The 19,292-nt window shown below is 33.2% G+C and overlaps 1 protein-coding gene across 1 annotated transcript; it reads left to right on the top strand.

Annotated features, from left to right (window-relative positions):
- The first annotated feature begins 2,105 nt into the window (after positions 1–2,105).
- LOC105326699 (uncharacterized) lies at positions 2,106–15,921 on the top strand. The gene is made up of 22 exons (XM_011426861.4): positions 2,106–2,261; positions 2,345–2,449; positions 2,731–2,831; positions 3,040–3,168; positions 3,256–3,390; positions 3,978–4,039; positions 4,154–4,215; positions 4,457–4,566; positions 4,914–5,109; positions 5,367–5,432; positions 6,120–6,280; positions 7,309–7,473; positions 8,005–8,163; positions 8,255–8,339; positions 10,860–11,044; positions 12,046–12,129; positions 12,429–12,647; positions 13,206–13,324; positions 13,949–14,083; positions 14,427–14,505; positions 14,873–14,996; positions 15,229–15,921. Exons 1-22 carry the CDS (start codon positions 2,174–2,176, stop codon positions 15,429–15,431), a joined length of 2,772 nt encoding a protein of 923 aa, XP_011425163.3. The 5' UTR covers positions 2,106–2,173; the 3' UTR covers positions 15,432–15,921.
- The last annotated feature ends 3,371 nt before the right edge of the window (positions 15,922–19,292 follow it).

Below are 19,292 nucleotides of genomic sequence, written 5' to 3'. Positions count from 1 at the left end.
GAAACACCCCCCCCCCTTCCTCCTCCCTCAGCTCTGAATTTGGGAGCTCCGCCAGAAAGATTTGACGAATGTAAATGCATGTGTTGGACACGGGTGTATTATAATATTCACATGTACTTAAATAGTTTAGATAACACAGTTCTTACTATCAAAGCAAATACCTCAACAGTTCCACTCCGTTAGTAAAATATCAAATCAGTCGGCAACGCTTGACTATTTAGTCCTTAGTTTTACATTTCACATCAATTAACATTTGTAATTAATGAAATGGGGTTCCTAAATGGTTTGTTTTATTCTAGATAAAAATGTCACATTGAAAACTACCACTTATGCCGACATTGAAATATTCACTCAGTGGTTACTGATTATTTACGTCCGTAGCATGAATCTACAATATAAATAGGCAGTTGACCTGCAAGAAAATGTACACGGATCGATGTCAGTGTTTCCCATTCATGAGAATCGGGAAGAGAAAAAGCATCAGTGTGCGTGGCATATTCATTCCAAAGTTTGATCCATCCAATGACATGAAGTAGCCCAGCAGCTCAACAATGAGAGGCTAGGTAATAATTTCTCCACAAAATCTTTTTAGATAATTGGTAACGCGGTTTTTATTCAATTTAATTAGATATATACATAATACTTATTTCTGATCTTTTTTCAGTATCGGGGTAGACAAAAATAAGTCAACGCAATCGTTGACTGGACCAACTGTATGGAACGTACGAATTTCATTTTATTGTCGAGTGCAAATCCCTCTCAACTTTACGTAAATAATTTCCACCTGTTATGTATTGTCACAACTAAATACATTAAAAGTTAGGGAACTGTTGACGACATCAAATTAAACTTTTAAACATTGAAAAAAAGAGCACTTTTATTTTGAACAACCAGGAGCAAGTCTGCTGTCCAGTCAAAACTATTTTAGAATTTGTTATTATTCTTAGCGTACTGAATTCCAATTAAACTCGGTATTCTACACGATCACCCAGCTTTTCTACCACTTTTTTTCTTATAACTATTTTTTTCTCTTACTTATGCTTGACACATCTACCACTATATTGTTTTATAATATTGTGTGTAATTTATTCGAGCATTGACAACAATTTAACGCAAATTAATTAATAACTTGCTTGTACTCAGACAGCTGAGACTCAGTTGAGACTCTAAATTTGCATCTTTGATTAATTAAATATTGTCCAAGTTTTAGCACCTTTAAGTGTTCTTATACAGAAATTCATATTTTCCCCTTCTGTGTACATATAGACGGTTAGCATGTTTTGTTTTAAAATAAGTACTCTGCACTAGTTTAACAGTTATATGCATGCCCGGGTCCAAAAGATTTTTTCGGGGGGGGGGGGGGGGGGGGAGGGATATTTGGGTTTGACCGGGGGGGGGGGGGTCCGAGTCATATTTCGGTAATATTACCACGTAAAATTAAGAAAGTAGATTTTTCCAGGTGGGGGGTGGAACCGTCCGACCCCCCCCCCCCCCCCTTTGATCTGATCCACACATAATATTATAAGATACATAATTTTATTTTTTCCAAATTCTGGGCCCTTTTGGGCATACAAAGGTAATAACAAAATAAAGTAAGAAAAAAAAACCCACTACAACACATACACACATACAAAAGGAGAGATTGTTTCTAAATGATAGTTTATATTTATATAAACTGATAAAAGATGAATATTTTAGCCTATTACAGTCTCATTTAGTCTATTGAACCAGAGACATAAATAAATTATGTCTCTGGTTGAACACAACTATAATGTAGTTTGCAAAAATTCAATAACAGTATCACATTCATTACATATTAGCCTGATAAACTTTTCTTTATTGTAGAGATTTTTAAAATTGTTACATAAGCTATCCAAGGACCCTATAAAAGGTTTTCTTAATATATTGTTTGATGTACAATTGCACTAGTATAAAATGAATATGCGTTTGACATGCGTTTGTTGTGATATCATGTTGCATTTTGGACGCCATCAATTGAAATGGACCCAATAGCATACGACGTTATAAAACTCTAAAGACGATTTTCTGTATTACATTAGAGAACGGGAAATTATCTACCTATCAGTGTGATAATTGACTGTGCCGGTGTCGCGATTTACGATTTATCATCGGGATCGAAATTCTTGAAATACTGAAAAATGAAAGTCTAAACATGAATGAAATAATTTCAAAAATATGCTTTATTTCAAAATTTGCTCTATTTTGTTTCTTGCCAATATTTCTAAAATTTCCAATAGCTGGTAATTATTATTTATTTTGAAATAATTCATATAAATTTGATTCAGATTGAATGTGAACATTTTAAAATGTTTTTTTTTTCCAGACGCCAATGGAGTTGTGTATTTTCAAGATTTTGTTCCATCCGTCATAGACAGACACATCAAGTCATCGAGACATCTGCCTGTTTGCATTTTGCTTAGAGAAACTGGTTTGTAATTTGCTGACAAATAAACACGTTACCTCTTTGACTATTAATTAAAGAAATGCTGGATTATCATATACTGACGTTATAGTCATGATAATCTGATAATAGTACATTGCTTGATTGTTAATAAAATATTATGTATCTACATGATATAAAATATTCTGACAAGTTGAAGTTCATTTATTTTATATATTTCCTAAGGTAACTTGTAGCTTTTCACTTAAAACAAATAAAGCAGATCTATGTTGTTTGATTTGATTTTCTTTTCTTTTTTTTCATTTAAGCTAAGAAAGGATCTAAATTGGAGAAACAAATCTACACTCTCTGGAAAAATGATTCCAATAGTTATAAAGACTGGCAGTTTGGATCATATTCATTTGACAAAGTATGTAAAATTCTCTTTTTGTTGGTTTTGTACTTAAGATAACTCTATTATAAAGAAAGATGGTAAAACTCTTCTTCTTTTTTTTAAATTTATAGCTTTGAAAACATTTTTAACTGTATACAGACTGACAAAAGTCGAGCATTAAGTTGTACACATTGCACATGGTACATGTAAAAAGATCACAAATACCCTTGTTTTTAAATTTTAGAATGAAATGGTCAGGGAGAAGAGGCCTGACTTTATGCCAGCGGTGAAGTGTTACCTGGGCCAGTCATCCTCTTACCTGTATGAAGGGGAAGCCAAGAGGTCTCTCATCCACCAGTGGCTCAGTAAACTGGTAAAAATTCAGAAAAAAATTCTTGGATATATTTTAGCTAGTGCATAGCCATTTTTATTTTTTTAGGACTTGCTGTTGTGTTTGTAGGTTGATAAGCATGCTGAACAGCTGCAGGATGCTACTCCAGACCTCATTCACACAGCCATATACACACACAATGTCACCATCCTGGCTTTTCCAGATCATCATAACCACCACCATGTGGAAGAAAAGGTGTTCCAGGTAAAAAAAAAACCTGTTTATGAGAAACAATTAAGTTAAATGTACATGTAGTGTAACTATTTTGGAAGAGCACCACTGTTATCTAAATGAACGACGTGGAAGAATGGTTGTAGAGACTGTTTTCTAAATGAACGACGTGGAAGAATGGTTGTAGAGGGCAGAAAAACAAAGCCGTAAATTTTTGTATGTGCCAACTTTATTTCGTAAGATTTACAGTGACAAAGGGGAGTAATCCATTTTACCTTGTTTTTACCTTACAAACTTTGCCATTGAAACTCATTAAATACAACCTTGGAATAGCATTGTGCACATAATCTTACATGAAATCTATTCACAGAAGTATTCAGATTTTTTTTCAATCACAATTCATATTTATATATTTAAATAAAATGTTAATGTTAATAAAAATTACCAAAAAAATTATTTTCTTTAAACCAAATCATATTTTACAATATTCACCACAAGTTTAGGAAATAAAATAAAATGTGTCACAAGTTTTTGTCTCTTTATTTGATAGAGTGCAAAGTCATCATACTGTTATTTGAGTTTCTTTACATCTGATTTGTTGATCTGAATCTTTTCTTCAGCTGAGTGAGACTACTCCAAGCTGTAAAGCTTTTGTTGTTCACCCATATTCCATTCATGCAAGGTAATCAGCAGTCAGGACAATTTTATGTATATATCTGTATTTGAAATGGTGAAATTCTCCTCAGTAAATATACTAATGAGTGTGTATGCATAATTTTTTAAATTTTATTTTTAGTGAGCTTAAAGAAATTTACGAAGTGCCAGATATACCATCTATTTTAGTAATAACAAAAGACAGTAAGTCATACAATAAATAACTTCTTGTACACAAAGGAAATACTTCAAATTAATGACTTTATTATTACCAATATTTGATATTGCTATGGGTATATAACATATTTCATAAAGCATCAATAAATGATCACTTTTAAATGAATTGACTGGTTCAGGATCAGGAGAATATGACAATTTATCAAAGTAGCATTCCCATACATCCATTTACAAATACATGTAATACTTTGTCTTTTTTGCTTAACAGGCAAAAATAGGACCATGTCCCGCTTATTTTCAAGGCAGCACATCCAAACTAAGATGCTTGATGTCCACCTCCAAGCCCTACAGATCGGCTCTACAAAACTTTACAGTGAGGTATGGGTCTTTGATATTGATGGATATCTGGTAGAAATCACTTGATTAATAATAGTCCATTGTGGTAGTGGGAAGAAAATCTGTAAAAAAGAGGAAAAGCTCGTGTTTATTTGTAATCAGTTACAGTTCTGTAAAACAATAAGGATATTAAGTATTTTTGTTGATAATGAAATACTGATCTTTAGTAGTATTCAGTTACGGTAAGTTGCTGAAAAACAGCATTGATACTATGAAGCTGATAATGTAATAATTACAGAAAAAGGTTTACTTAAACATTAAGTACTGGTACTGACACCAGTCAGAACACCATTATCTTGTGTACTATACATGTTCTGTTATTTCTGTAGGGGGACTTTGAGAAGAATGTGATGACCCTACGAGGGACACGGTACATCCCTAAACTGATTGTTTTCTATGCCTATTGGGGAGGGAATGTGGAGGCTTACCTGTCAGCATTTAAGAGGAGTGTGGAGGAATTTACAGAGCTCGGGGTTGCCCTGGAGTTTGGATTAGTTGATCTCGCCCAGGAACCTGGCAAGAAATGTAAATATTTACATACAAGTACACATCGTTACACACCAATTGCAGAGTTGCTTATTTGATCACCTGCCAAAAGTATATTATAGAATAAGAAATGGAGCTTTGTGTACAAGTAACATTTTGCTTAATAAATGGTAATAATGATCTGTTGAAAAAGACAAAAAAAATCATTTTATAATCTATGTTATCAAAGATTTAAGATAAAGCTAATTTCTTTTTTATATCACTGTATTCATTATCACTGATTTGTAATTTGTTAGTGGTTTCCAAATGGATTAGAAGTGAGGTTGCCAGAAATGTTCCATTCACCATACTGTTCCATACAGGTGTGTTAATTATATCCTTCAGATTCAGTTATTTCCTAAATCTGTTGCTAAGTTAGTAAAATATAAATACAGTTAGTAGAAATGTTTGATATTAGTAGCGATGGCACCGGTGCATCATTTCGACAATATTTGGATCGATACAGTTACCATTAATACAACGATACCTTAGCGAACTTTTTTTTATTTTCCAAAAATATCCGAGCTTCATATAGCGGCTATTTTTAGTCCACGGGCCTAATATGAAAGTACAAAGATGGCGGAAAACCTGGTAAAGTTGTCAAAACTGTTATGAAGCTGAATCTGGAGTATGGAAAACTTTAGGGATACTTGTTTATGAAAAAGTAGTGAATACAAGACTAAGTAATTTGTAAATTGTGAAACGCTCATTTTAAATATAATGAAATCACTTTGGACATGTGGTAATACATTGACAGATTCAATAAATTTTAAGCTCTTATTCATGTTTTCATTAAGTTGCAATGTATCCTGATATGTATCGTATCGCATCTCATGTGTCGTGATACGTACCGAATCGGCTAAGTAAAGTATCGTACCAGCCCTAGATATTAGCCAATCATCTTCAACATGCAACAAATTGCTCAATATCCTACGATCAGTCTATAATCGTTAAACATCTACTTTATTATTTGAGTTTGTTGATTAAGAATGACAACCAATGAATTCTAGATGTGAGGAATGACTACCTAGTACAGCATGGACTGCTTGGTGAGCGCCCCACCCCCTCCTCTCTGTATCAGCTGTTCCTGACCGCATCAGTCAATGTCACCTACCAGGACGGCAGGGTATTCAGCGATTACCTCCCTTATGGCCAAACAGATCCGTTACAGGTCTGTAGTTTGTTTCCATACAATTTTTTTTTTTACTAATTTAAGGAAATCAGTGGTATGGATTATTTCTGACATCAGCCATATTGAGATAATTATCAAGAATACATCATCGAATTAGATTTCCAGGGTTGTCTCTAAAAATTGAAGTAGAACAAAGAAATAAAAAAGTAGAAGGGGTATCTGGGGGTCTTGCTTATAGCTACATTGTGTTTGAAATGCAATATTAGCCGGCTAATTAAGCTGCCCCGGTGTCTTAGAGACAACCCTGGATTTCTATGCTGATTAAATGCAAATAATTTAAAAAAGATATTGTTTTATAAACCAACTTTTAATAGCGACTGTTATTACAAAAGTCACTGATGTCAGGGTGGCTTATACAGTACCGATCAGACCCAACCTAACAGAAAGTAAACCCCAACTAAACCCTGGGTTTACTCTCTGGGTTTACCAGAGTAGACCCAGAGTAAACCCAGAGTGGACACAGAGAGTAAACCCCGATCAGAAGTATACCCTGAAAGCAGACTCTACATGTGTATTCGGAATATACAAGGGGCAGGAATCACAGGCAGTAGGATGATAAGATAAAATACAGGTCTGCTTCACACTTCAGTGCATATAGTTGACTCCAAAAGCAATTCTCAAGAAAACTCAAAGTAAACCCACAGTAAACCCAAAGTAAACCCCGAGTGGACCCAAATTTTCAAAAAGTAAACCCAAAGTAAACCCAGAAAGTAAACCTGGGGTTTAGTTGGGGTTTACTCTGGTGTTAGGTTGGGTCTGATCGGTACTGTAGTGTCACATTTTATGATAGCACCTTCATAGCATTAACACTTTTATACAAACATTAAATGGTTTACTGTTCAATAACAAAATTCCCAAATGTAAGGTGCCTGCTAATCTTTCTTTGCGATTTATTGTATGGAATTAAAAAATTGACTGTTTTGTTATCTCGTTATTTGCTTTACACACTTGTATGTCTTATTCTACATACTGATGTCTTCATGATTACCTGATGATGTAATTCACAGTATTCATCCTGGGATGAGGGGCCAAAAGGTCAGCTCTGTCACCCCTGGTCCCACAACAAGACGGACAGTGACCCCACCCCAAGGATGGTCCCCAAGAAGAAGGGGACAAAATCTAAACAAGTCCCTGCCAAGAAACACTCGACTCAACAGAGCTGGCATGACAGGGTTAGTTTAAGTACTAATGTATACATATTCAAAAAAATAACTGTTATTAGAAACATGTAAGAAACTTACATAACATTTTATCACTGTTGGTTCTGCAGATACATTGTATTTCAGGAAAAAAATTATCAATTTTATTACTTTGAATCTGCATACGGTTGAACTTCGATATCTGGAACACTGATATCTCGTACACATTGGATATGTCCAAGTGATTTGAAGGTCCCAACCACCTTTTTACCTTAGATATCTCAAATACTGGGATATCTCGAAGTTTTTAAATAGTTCCATCTAGTATGAGATAACAAAGTTCAACTGTATTTCAGATATGTACAGTTAGTTTTTGTCTGAAGAATGAACACATAATTATATTAGAGAATGTTTAATGCACAATAATTTACTTCATCATATTCATGAGTGTCTTCTTTAAATAAGGTTATATATATGTAATTGAAATGGTAAGTGCGCATTAGTACAATAGTGATATATTTCCATGAATCACATACATTATAGACACATTTACTTTTATTGCAGCATGGATCTGAAAGTATTGACAGGAAACTAAAGAAGTTCCATGGACTTCCTCTTCTAACTCATGAAATGTGGTCAGAAGTGATAGAAAAATCCCACGCTCCATCGCACCCTTTGTTGGGAGGAAAAGAGTGGGCAGGGGAGGTCACCAAAGTAGCCCTGGTTAGAGAGTATTCATTATCGATATATTTGATGACTTTATTTTAGGTCTCCTGTAGGAACACATTGTATTGGTTTATTTTTATATATGTAGGTTGTGTTTGTAAAGGCTGATTGCCGAAGCTGCACAAACAGCCTGGAGACTTTGGTCAAAGTCAACAAAGCTCTTCACTTTCTGGGTAAGTATGATTAATACATGTATATCCACAAATACCATAATGTCTTGTGTACAGTATGCATTTTTTTAGCCAAAATTCGATCAAAAGTTTGGGATGATTATTATATATAGGAACAAAGTTGTATCCCTTTTTGTCAAAGTACCAGGATGTTTTTGATAACAAATACAAGTCAACATCAGTTTTTCAGGCACTTTTCTTTTTATCCCATTTTTATGGCGTCGAGCGAAGCTCGAAAGCCATCTAGGGATCGTACGTCCGGAAGTTACATTTTTAGGAGCCAAACAACTCAAATGAGTGCAAAGTTTTCGTATGTGTTTGAAGAAAAATAGATGACATATACTTCAATTTCGAGCAGAACTGTACGTCAACAAAACAAGTTTGCAGATTCGAAATGGTTGCCGTCTTTAAAAATGTTCACATTTTATTGAAAACAACATGTCTCGGTTTCAGCGGATGAATACATTAGCACCGAGACACATGCGATAGCTGGGCTAACATACTCAATTTGGTTATGAAATGTACTAGCCTGCAAAATAGATTATTTTGTATCCATATCGAAAATTGACAATGCACAAATGTTTGATCTTGTAGGAACAAAACTTCCTAATCGAGCGATAAGTACATCTACAACCAAAAGTTATTTTAAACCAACTAGTGAACTACTTTCACTTTGTAAACAATGTGAATGGGTGCTTTCTGTTATCTACCCCTGATCTTTTCGGACCGTGTCATTTGGACCCTTGTGAATTTTAGATGAAATTGATAATAAGAGACAGAGTGGTTATCAGCAGTATACAATATATAGAATTAAACACAATAATAATTTTAATATTTATTTCCATATAAATAGAGAAATAAAAATCTAAACGTTTTTTAACTCCTAAGAAATTTCTATATTAAGGTATTCGATGTATAACGACCACATTGTGTACCTAATAAATGAATGGTCTGACATTCTTAATCATGATATCATACTGAAGGTGATATCAAATAAAAATACTCCACCAAAGGAATTTTCAAAATTTTGATTATGGTTCAACTAATTACACCTTGAATTTTGCATTGAGGTCTATGGGCAACGTATGTTTTATTAAGATATTTTAAAAAGTAACTTGAAATTCGTAAAACTCTCTTGGTTAATACATGCATAAACTTTCTTTTTATTAAAATATGAAATAAAATTAATCATTTACCGCAGATATTTTGAAGAAATTAAAATTTTCTTTTTTTCATCAAGGGGAAATAACTCTTTTAAAAATTTTAAGGTGCAAAATGACCGTTTTTTTATATGTTGTTAGTCATGTGAATTTGGTTTATTTCACTTTCATTGTTATCTAGCAATACAAAGTTAAATAGTTTAAAATGATTCAAAATTGTTCAATATCCCCTCATTATACATCGAATACCTTAAACTTAAATTTTCAATTGAAATTCAAAACTTTTTAAGAATTAGGTGAGCAAATTTGTAATGAATTGTAATTTTATTAGTTATGTGATAAATAACATTTTTTATATTTTTTTAAAGTTGACTAATGTATTTTATTTCTATTTTCTATAATTTATGAAAAAAAATACCAGCTTTTGAAATTGGTCATTTTTTGGCAAAATATTGCATATAGGGTACCCTCATTGTACGGATAAGTCCTCCTACAGTTTTCAAAATAGGAAGTTGGTCTTTTGCAGATCAATTATACATATATCAGAGGTATGCATATTACTAGGATTTTGATTTTCGATAATTTATGAAAAAAATACCAGCTTTTGAACTTGGTCATTTTTTGGCAAAATATTGCATATAGCGTACCCTCATTGTACGGATAAGTCCTCTTACAGTTTTCAAGATAAGAAGTTGTTCTTTTGCAGATCAATTATACATATATCAGAGGTGTGCATATTGCTAGGATTTTGATTACTGATAATTTGTGAAAAAAATACCAGCTTTGAAGTTAGTCAATTTTTAGCAAAATATTGCATATAGGGTAACCTCATTGTACGGATAACTTTTCCTACAGTTTTATAGATAAAAAGTTGTTCTTTTGCAGATTAATTGTACATATATCAGAGGTGTGCATATTGCTAGGATTTTGATTACTGATAATTTATGAAAAAAATACCAGCTTTTGAACTTAGTCATTTTTTGGCAAAATATTGCATATAGGGTACCCTCATTGTACGGATAACTCCTCCTACAGTTTTCAAGATAGGAAGTTGGTCTTTTGCAGATCAATTATACATATATCAGAGGTGTGCATATATCTAGGATTTTTATTTCTGATTTTTTATGAAAAAAATACCAGCTTTTGAACTAAGTCTTTTTTTTTTAGCAAAATAGGATATGGGTTGACATGGATTATGGATACAGTTCACATATAAAAAGAAAACCCGGTTAGCTGTCACATTGACAGCTTTTCATTTGTTAAAAAAATTATTTAGGTTTTTACTCTTCAAATTAACTTTAACTCGACGCCATTGTGGCCCTTCAGGCCTTTGATTTTACAATTTAAGAACTTTCATTTATAGAGGGTGGCTCTTTGTACTTGGTGAACTGTACGACCGAGAGGGAGCTGTGTACAGCACACAACATCCGGGGATACCCTTACATCACAGCGTTCCGGGGGCAGGGCTGGCTGGGTCACTCCCACTGTGTGTCCCAAAACAGTGAGCACCTGCCCTACACACGCACCGACTACCATGGGGTTATTCAGGTAATGCTTGAGTTAAGTCGAATCAATATTTGCCTGACCTAGTGCTAGCTTACCGACCCAGCTGAGGGTTGAAGTGTGCTTGAATAAAATATATCAATGTACAGAAAGAGGGAAGATTTTAGACACAAACATAACAGTTGAATTTTGATTTAGTGAAAAAATAATTATCATAATCGTTAGTATTTAAGTTCATGAAGTGCAAATATTATTGAATAAAGAACTATATATGATATGAGTTCAATTTGGCCCCATAATTCGCTATTTTTTAAAGTGTTTCTTGTACAATAAAATGCTATGTTATTTTTTTTAGAAGAGTTGATGTGAAATATATTTTTCACCTAATTATTTGATTTATTTGCACTCACTGGCAGTATATGTCGTCAGAAGTGACGCTATTTCTATAATTCAATCAAATTCAGTCAAAAATTGACAATTTTCTTATCTTTTTATGAATGGGAAATATAGACCGCATGCTTGAACTAGGACAATTTTTTTTGTCACTTATTAGCCTTGGCTAGATACATCTCTGATTAAAATACTTTGTTTGTTCAAGCATGCGCTCTATGTTTTCTGGAAGAAAAACTGCCTGAAAACAAAGCTGTTTTATGCTAAAAATGCAAAAATGGCGGGAAAAGGTTGTTTTTACGATGTCATATTTCTAAATTGTGGGCAGTTGAATCAAAATGAACATTATGTAACAACATCAGATATATATCTGTACAAAGAAAACAAAGAATTACAGTAAAATGATGATGTTCATTTTAGGGGGCCATTTTAGGCCCATATCATATATAGTCCTTTTGTGCTTATCATATGAAAAAGTAATAGCATATTGTATATCTAGTGCTTTTTAATTTATTTATTTTTTTGTATTATCAATAATTTTTGCAGAAGTAGAGTTTGCACAAAATATGTTTTTTATAGAGCAGTGCAGTTTCTTCTTTAAATTGTTTGTTTAGTAATAATTCTCAATTAAAAATTCTAAGGGTCTTTTTTCTCAGGAGAAAGAAATTATGAAATGGTTTGGAAAAGTAGCAGAATCATCCATCAGAAATCTTATGTTTGAAAATCCTGACACAAATATGGTGAGTAGAATGAAGTTTTACAGTTCTGTTTACTGGCCGGTACTTGATTCTGAACATGGAGAATTTAAAATACTATATTAGTTTTTAAAAGGTGAACCAATTTCAATCTGAATTATTGGTTTTGTTAGTACTATTGATGGGGACTGAGGAGATGGTTATCCAACTTGTCCTCATTGTTTTATTCATTATTCAACATTCAGGATGGAGATACTTTTTTCACCTCTTCAAAGTAATTTTCCCTCAATGTATTAGTACTGTATCATGTTATCAACTGGATGAATGTTAAATATGAATTTCAGGAAGAAGACGTGAGACTAATTGGCACGCTGATACCCAGGTACTCCCGATTCCTGCCCCGCCCCCCTCGCTCGAAGAACCAGGAGTACTACTTCTCCTACCAGTGCTTCCGACTCGTGTGTGAGAGGCTGTTTGGTAGAGCGGCCTGTTACTCTGTGTACAGCACAGAAATCCCAGCCAGGGAATATAAGGACCCTCACCTAGAGCTTGTTGTGACCAAGGTAAACAACAATAACCTGTACATGTACCTGCAAACCGGAGTAAGATACAGTAGTTTCTTTAATGGGGGTTCTTTATATGTGGGGGGGGGGGGGGGGGCATCAATTTTATGTGAAATCCGCTGTTTCTAGGATACATAAACTCATGAAAAATGGCTTTCCTAGTACAATTTTGGACATGTTTTTACTTCAATTAGCATTTGAATATGATGATTGGCCAAACAACAAAACCAACAAAATAATATTGATGAAACCACAGAATATACTGTATATGTAAATATTCGCCTCCATTTTATTTTTGGCCCTTTCATTCTTGTTGTCAGCATGCAAATTTAAGACTGGACAAATTCCGTGTTTCATACTATCTTTCCTTATACACAACAATGTCTGGGCGAATTCAAGAGGGGCGAAACGGTATCCATAAGTGACGAAGGGCAAAATAACGCAGGGCAAAAATAACCCTGTAACAGTATTGTGTACAGTGTAATTATACAAATGTAAAACTCTTTATAGAATTTATTCTATCTTTATTGTTATTTGACATTAACTATGTCCTCTTAGGTTTGGATGAAGAGGAGAGACGGAGCGGATGCAGTGATCACTCAGCTGGGCAAGTCCCTAGCCTCCCTGCTGGAGGAACAGGAAGGGTCCGCCATCCACAGATTCCACTCCAAACACAGGTAGATTCTAGTCTGTCACAGATTTTATTCAAACCACAGGTATATTCTTGTCCCTCACTAATTCCACTAAAAACACAGGTAGATTCTAATTCATCAAAGATTTTACTCAAAACACAGGTAGATTTTAATCTGTCACAGATTCCACTCCAAACACAGGTAGATTCTAGTTCGTCACAGACAGGTGGATTCTAGTCTTTCATGGATTGCACTCAAACATGCAGACTCTGTCACAGATTCCATTTAGTCAGTGAGAGTTACTTCCCTTGTACCAAATAGCTGTGCTGTCGTGTGTGATAATCCCATGGTCTCTGATTGTATTATTGATTTCTGGTAATACTTGCATGATCAATGATGCCAGGCATTGTTAGTACCACTGTATACCTGGTTAACAGGAATAATTAATATTGACAAATATGAATTTACTAAATTATATTTGGTATAATTGTATTGTCAGGAATAAGTATCTTAATTGAGTGTTGAGATAAATTTCTGCAGTGACAAGTATGATTAATCTTTGAATTTGTACCTATAGGTGTATTAATTTGACAGGTATATACATGTAAAAGCTTTTCAAGCATGTTTTAAAATATTATACAGATTGTCAAAGGATATCGCTATTTACAGGTATAACTTTGGTCCTAACCTGAAGTGTGAAGATGACCACAGTCTCTGTACAGACTTCATCACTTCCTTCACCCAGGACCATGCCCGGCTCCCTGTCACCCACATCACCTCTGACGCCTTTCACACCGACCTAAGGTCAGGGTCACATATTACATTTAACTGCTAATTACTGGTAGGCACAAAAAACGTTTTATGACATGCATTGTAATGTAACTGTTAGGATTTTTGAATTATGTAAGGCTTTAACAATAATTTGTTAGATCTAATGGATTAAGTTTGTGGTTCTGTGATAAATTTTGCTAATTATATAAATAAATTTTACTTGTTAACTGTGTAAATTTAATATGATATTCCATTTAAGATGGAGGAATTTGAATCATGTAGTTTTATGATTTGTAATACATGTACTGGTAGATCTCATGATTATATTTTTGATTTGTGGGGAAAAAAATTCACTCAAAATCAATTATATTCACAGGTCTGAAAATGAAGAACTTCCTGTATTGATCGCTCTAGTACATCAGGAAAATATCACAGATAATTCAGATTTTCTACAGGTATTTTTAATGAAATCATTTACATTTGTTGGGGTATTTTTTGGTGGATTGACTGGTTGGGGGAAGTAATTTCATGGATTTGCATTAGTTAACAATACTTTAAGATTTGTTGCATTTAGAATATAAATTTAAGGATAAGGGGTGCTCACAAAATCCATAAAAGATGAAGCAACCAGGAATTTTAATGAACAATTCTGATGTACATGTACATTGTAGTTACACAATATTTTCATCATACCTATTTTTACATCACTATTCTTGGATTAATGTTTGATAATTGATTTTTCAATAAAATGTTCTACAGATTTTCTTAGACTTTATTTCTGGATAAAATGTATGAACACATAGATATTTTTTTGAACCACAGACCCTTCACGCTGTAGCCCGTGAGTTGTATGACCGCCTCGTGGTCACCACTTTAGATGTCAGCCAGTACCCTGCGTGGGCGGGGCAATTTGTCCCCGCAAATTACAAATCAATCCTCATTGCAGGTACCGTAAATAAATATTTTTGACTTTATTGGCAAATGTTCACAAAATCATTTGTAGATAGCCCATTATTAGTTCTTGTTTTTGTGATTTTAAAACTTTTTATGTTTATTGTTTAGTAAATTTGGCATTTAGTGTACGTATATGATACGAAATGCCATAAATTTATTCGTCATTTATTTAGTAGTGGAACGTAGCTAAATATGATACTTTTTTCATTTCTTAAATGTTACAGAGGATCGAGATGTTGAGGGAATGTACTCATTTCCCAGAATGTGTATTGTGCTTAGACATGACCACAGAAAAGCTATCTTCTATCCACCTCTTGGCAAAACCAGAAAAACTACAAAGTGGTTCCAGAAAGACATTATGAAGAAGTATCTTGAAAAATTTCTAATAAGTCCTGAAAAGTACATGATTCAAACTGAACATTTTTAGACACAGAAAGAGAGAGAGAGATGTAACTATTTTTTTTATACACATTAACTGTAAAATAAACTTTTTCAGTCTTTTGCTACTAAAGTTTATATATAATTTTTTTTATATTTATTTATAGTACTATAATATTTTTTCTTTGTTTATGAATACTTGTGTATTTCTATTTTTTAGTAGATACTTGATATTTAATTCTATAATATACGTATGATTGTCTTCAGACCACAACTGATCTTATAAATATATCTGCATGTATACGTATGATCTGTAATTGTGATTATGATATCTTTATCACTAGAGCTGTGATCAATGTTTAATCCGTCCAACTGTCTTTTTATTATCTACGTTTCGTATAATTTCATAACCGTCCTAATATTGATTATGTACTTGTATGTACAATATGTTATATTGTATTGTTATTTATTTTTTTATGTATGTAATGAATTCTAACAAGAACAGCTGGCTGTTCTTAGATCTCGGATAAAACTAATTAAATATATCTCAAGAACGGTTATTCAACTGATTTTCTTTATGTAGAGTTTTAAGGAGTTGTTCCCCTTTGCATGATGAGGTTAGTGTGGTAATGTACCAAGCTCGTCAAAGTTTGCTGCGCATTAAAATTCGAGTTTTCATCACATGCAACTGCATGTGCATGTGCATGAGAGACACATTTACGGCTGTGTATTCTTGTTGCGGGACACAACATTGAAAAAAAAAGTATGGCGAGCTTTATGTAAATAATGAGGTGCTGTATATTTTATGCAATATATCACTGTCGTTTCATACACCTGTGGAAATGTTTAGCATTTTAAGAGAACATAATGCATAATTGAACAGTAAGTTTGAAACACACGCCGTGTTAGGTGCATTGTTTTGGGGGTTGCTACTCTTTATCTCCATTGACGCCTCGCGGGAAATCGCTTTCTACTGCTGCCATGGTGTGCTGTAAATAAGAAAACTGTTTGCATTCCTCTAAAAAAAATAATTCAAGGTTTACTCCTAGATTTTCTTTTTCACATTTTTTATCCAGATGTCGCGGGGAGAGTTAATTAAATTTGAATTTCATAAATTTACATATTTTTTAAATTGTCCTTCGGCCCAAATCGAGCTATGTGGTATTTTCGATGATTAATGAAGTTTGTGTAATAAAAATAGCCAGCATCTTCGAATTGGTATTTGCTCTTAATAGAATATGATATAGATTTAATTCAAACGCTTCAGGGAAATTGTTTGACATGCATGGTGTTAGGTAATTTTAAAATTTTAAAAAAATGAATATATTAACGTTTTGCACGTACATCAGAAAAAGGGAAACGCAAAGTGGGTGAAAGACCCTGCTCGTCGCAATTCTCGACAAGTCATTATTTTTGTGTTGTTATTGAAAGTTTTTTCATCGTACGCATTACTATATATGTATTTGCTTGGAAACCGAGGTAAACAAAAATACGACGTTCGTGACATTCTCGGTGATAACATACTACGATTCAAATGTAGAGGTCAGATTAGAAATCCCTGGAAGCTTACATCAGTAGCCTGGGATAGCCGGGGTGTAACACCATGGTGTAACTCCCGTACAATTAGAATGTCACTGTTACTTAACAGAGGTACTGAAGTTGAATCTTAATGTTCTGCGGTGTTTCTAATAAAATGAAACAGTAACTATTGTATATATAATACAGATACATGTACATGCATTACATACTTCATTTAAATATAAAAAAAAAAACGCGTATCATGTACTGTGAAACGTGCGATATCGTGAAATTGTTGATTTCTGCTTCCACTGAAATGACTAACGCACCAGAACCTTCAATTTCCTGTACTATTTTTGTTTGTTTATATTTGTTATTTTCAATGACTAATGTAAACACTTTAGTGATGAATTCAGTGATATAAATACTTTTCAGATATACTATAGTATTTAAATCGATTTTCTGTCTGACTCTTTAAAATATATCTTTTTTGTGTTTCTGATTACAAACATTGCTGGTGTATGGGTTGCCGGTATTGGTCCGTATCAGCTAGCGTGGATAAGGTCTGTTTGATACGATGGTTAAACACATAATGACAAAACCAATTGCTCGTTTTCTCCTTATATATAGTCAGTTATAAATAGAACCAGGGGAAAATTGGCCGGTCTTCATTTTTTATTCTAGTATTTCCTTTTGAAGCGACACTTCCTCATATTGCAGAGCTGTTATAGAACGAACTCGTTGAAACCGCTGTCAGCTTAGTCAAAAGGACTTGACATCTATGAATTGATTTAATTTGACATTCAGAAGTGCGCTCATCTTGTAGCAATAATAGTCACAGGTTCTTATTAGAACGGATTACAAAAGTTCATTATCATTTTAACGTCAGATAGTAAAATATGATGCTCAGAAACGTGAGCTTATTAATATAGGAAGTTATTCCGGTCCTGAAACACTGCAACTGTTAGTCTCTGAGGTTTCATTTCGTCACTACGTTTACAAAGATGTTATATTCCCCCCGAACAGTGACGCTACTTATAGATAATTGTTTTATAGGTACACTTTTGAATTGACAGTTTATTGTCTTTAATTATTTCACAACAATATTTTTATCAATTTCAAATTATGTTAGCGGGGAAATCCCCCGAATGAGAGTTCTTGAGTTTCGGAAGTTTGTATTTCCTCAGAGGAGATAATTTGATCACATCCAAGAGAATCATGAGTATTATTAGAAAACTATATAAAAAATTGGTCAAGTATTTTTTGGAAATATTCTTAACATGCATTATCGATGAATGTTAATTTGGTTTTAATATTGTAGCGATTAAAGCATATTTTTCTCCAGTAATATAGATAATATATGTTTGTATGTTAATTCACCAACCAAAGTCCCAACGGGTGGGGTGGGGGTTATTTATTAAAAACAATAATATAATTGTAATTATGAATAATAATGGATTAATCAAGTTCAGATCTACACGTTTTAAACTTTTTCAAGTATATGTAAACGTTAGCAAAAACAAACTGAATGCACTGGTGATAATATTGACACTGTCTTGATATCTGAATCTGCGTCTGATTTACAAAAGTCATTAGATGTTTGCAAATTATTGTGATATATGGAAACTTAATGTCAATATAGCCAAAACAAAGATCCTCATTTTTTCAAAAGGTGCAATGTCAAAGCATAAATTTTTGTATAATGGAGTAACTATTGAAAACGTAAAATCATTTTGCTATTTGGGTATTGTTTTATCAAGAAGTGGAAAATTTAATAATGCTAAAAAACATTTAGTAGAACAAGCGTCAAAGGCATTATATGGTGTTTTACGAAAAATACGTTATTTTAGCCTACCAATTAATTGTCAGTTAGACCTATTTGACAAGGTCATTAACCCAATTTTACTTTACTCGTGCGAAGTGTGGGGTTACGAAAATTTAGATATTATTGAAAAGGTACATTTAAAATTTTTGAAATTTATTTTTAATATTAAATCTAGTACTCCAAATTGTATGGTGTATGGAGAAACTGGAAGGTATCCATTGTCACTCTTTGTTAAAATTAAAATGATAATGTACTTGGCAAAAGTTTTGACAGCCTACGATTGTAAACTCACTAATGTAATCTATTGTTATTTTTATAGATGTTACAAAAATCGATCTTTTATACATCCATGGATAAAATGTATACAAGATATACTCAACTCGTGCGGGTTGTCTTATATATGGGAAAATCAAACAATATGTAGTTATAACTGGCTTAAGTCAACAGTTAAAGAAATATTACAAAATCAATTCGTACAAGATTGGAGAAATATAGTAGATAACTCACCAAAATGTATTAATTATAAATTTTTTAAAACAAACCACAATTTAGAAAAGTACTTGTTGA

The sequence above is a fragment of the Magallana gigas genome, chromosome 7 (genome assembly GCF_963853765.1).
Source record: "Magallana gigas chromosome 7, xbMagGiga1.1, whole genome shotgun sequence".
Lineage (NCBI taxonomy): Eukaryota > Metazoa > Mollusca > Bivalvia > Ostreida > Ostreidae > Magallana > Magallana gigas.
This window is presented reverse-complemented; position numbering and strand designations above follow the sequence as displayed.

Excerpts from the sequence above, each read along its gene's own strand:
- LOC105326699 (XM_011426861.4), top strand. The coding sequence starts at position 2,174 with ATGAATGAAATAATTTCAAAAATATGCTTTATTTCAAAATTTGCTCTA. Across the intron at positions 3,391-3,977 it reads TGGAAGAAAAGGTGTTCCAG|CTGAGTGAGACTACTCCAAG; the intron begins GTAAAAAAAAAA and ends TCTTTTCTTCAG. Across the intron at positions 8,340-10,859 it reads CAAAGCTCTTCACTTTCTGG|AGGGTGGCTCTTTGTACTTG; the intron begins GTAAGTATGATT and ends TTTCATTTATAG.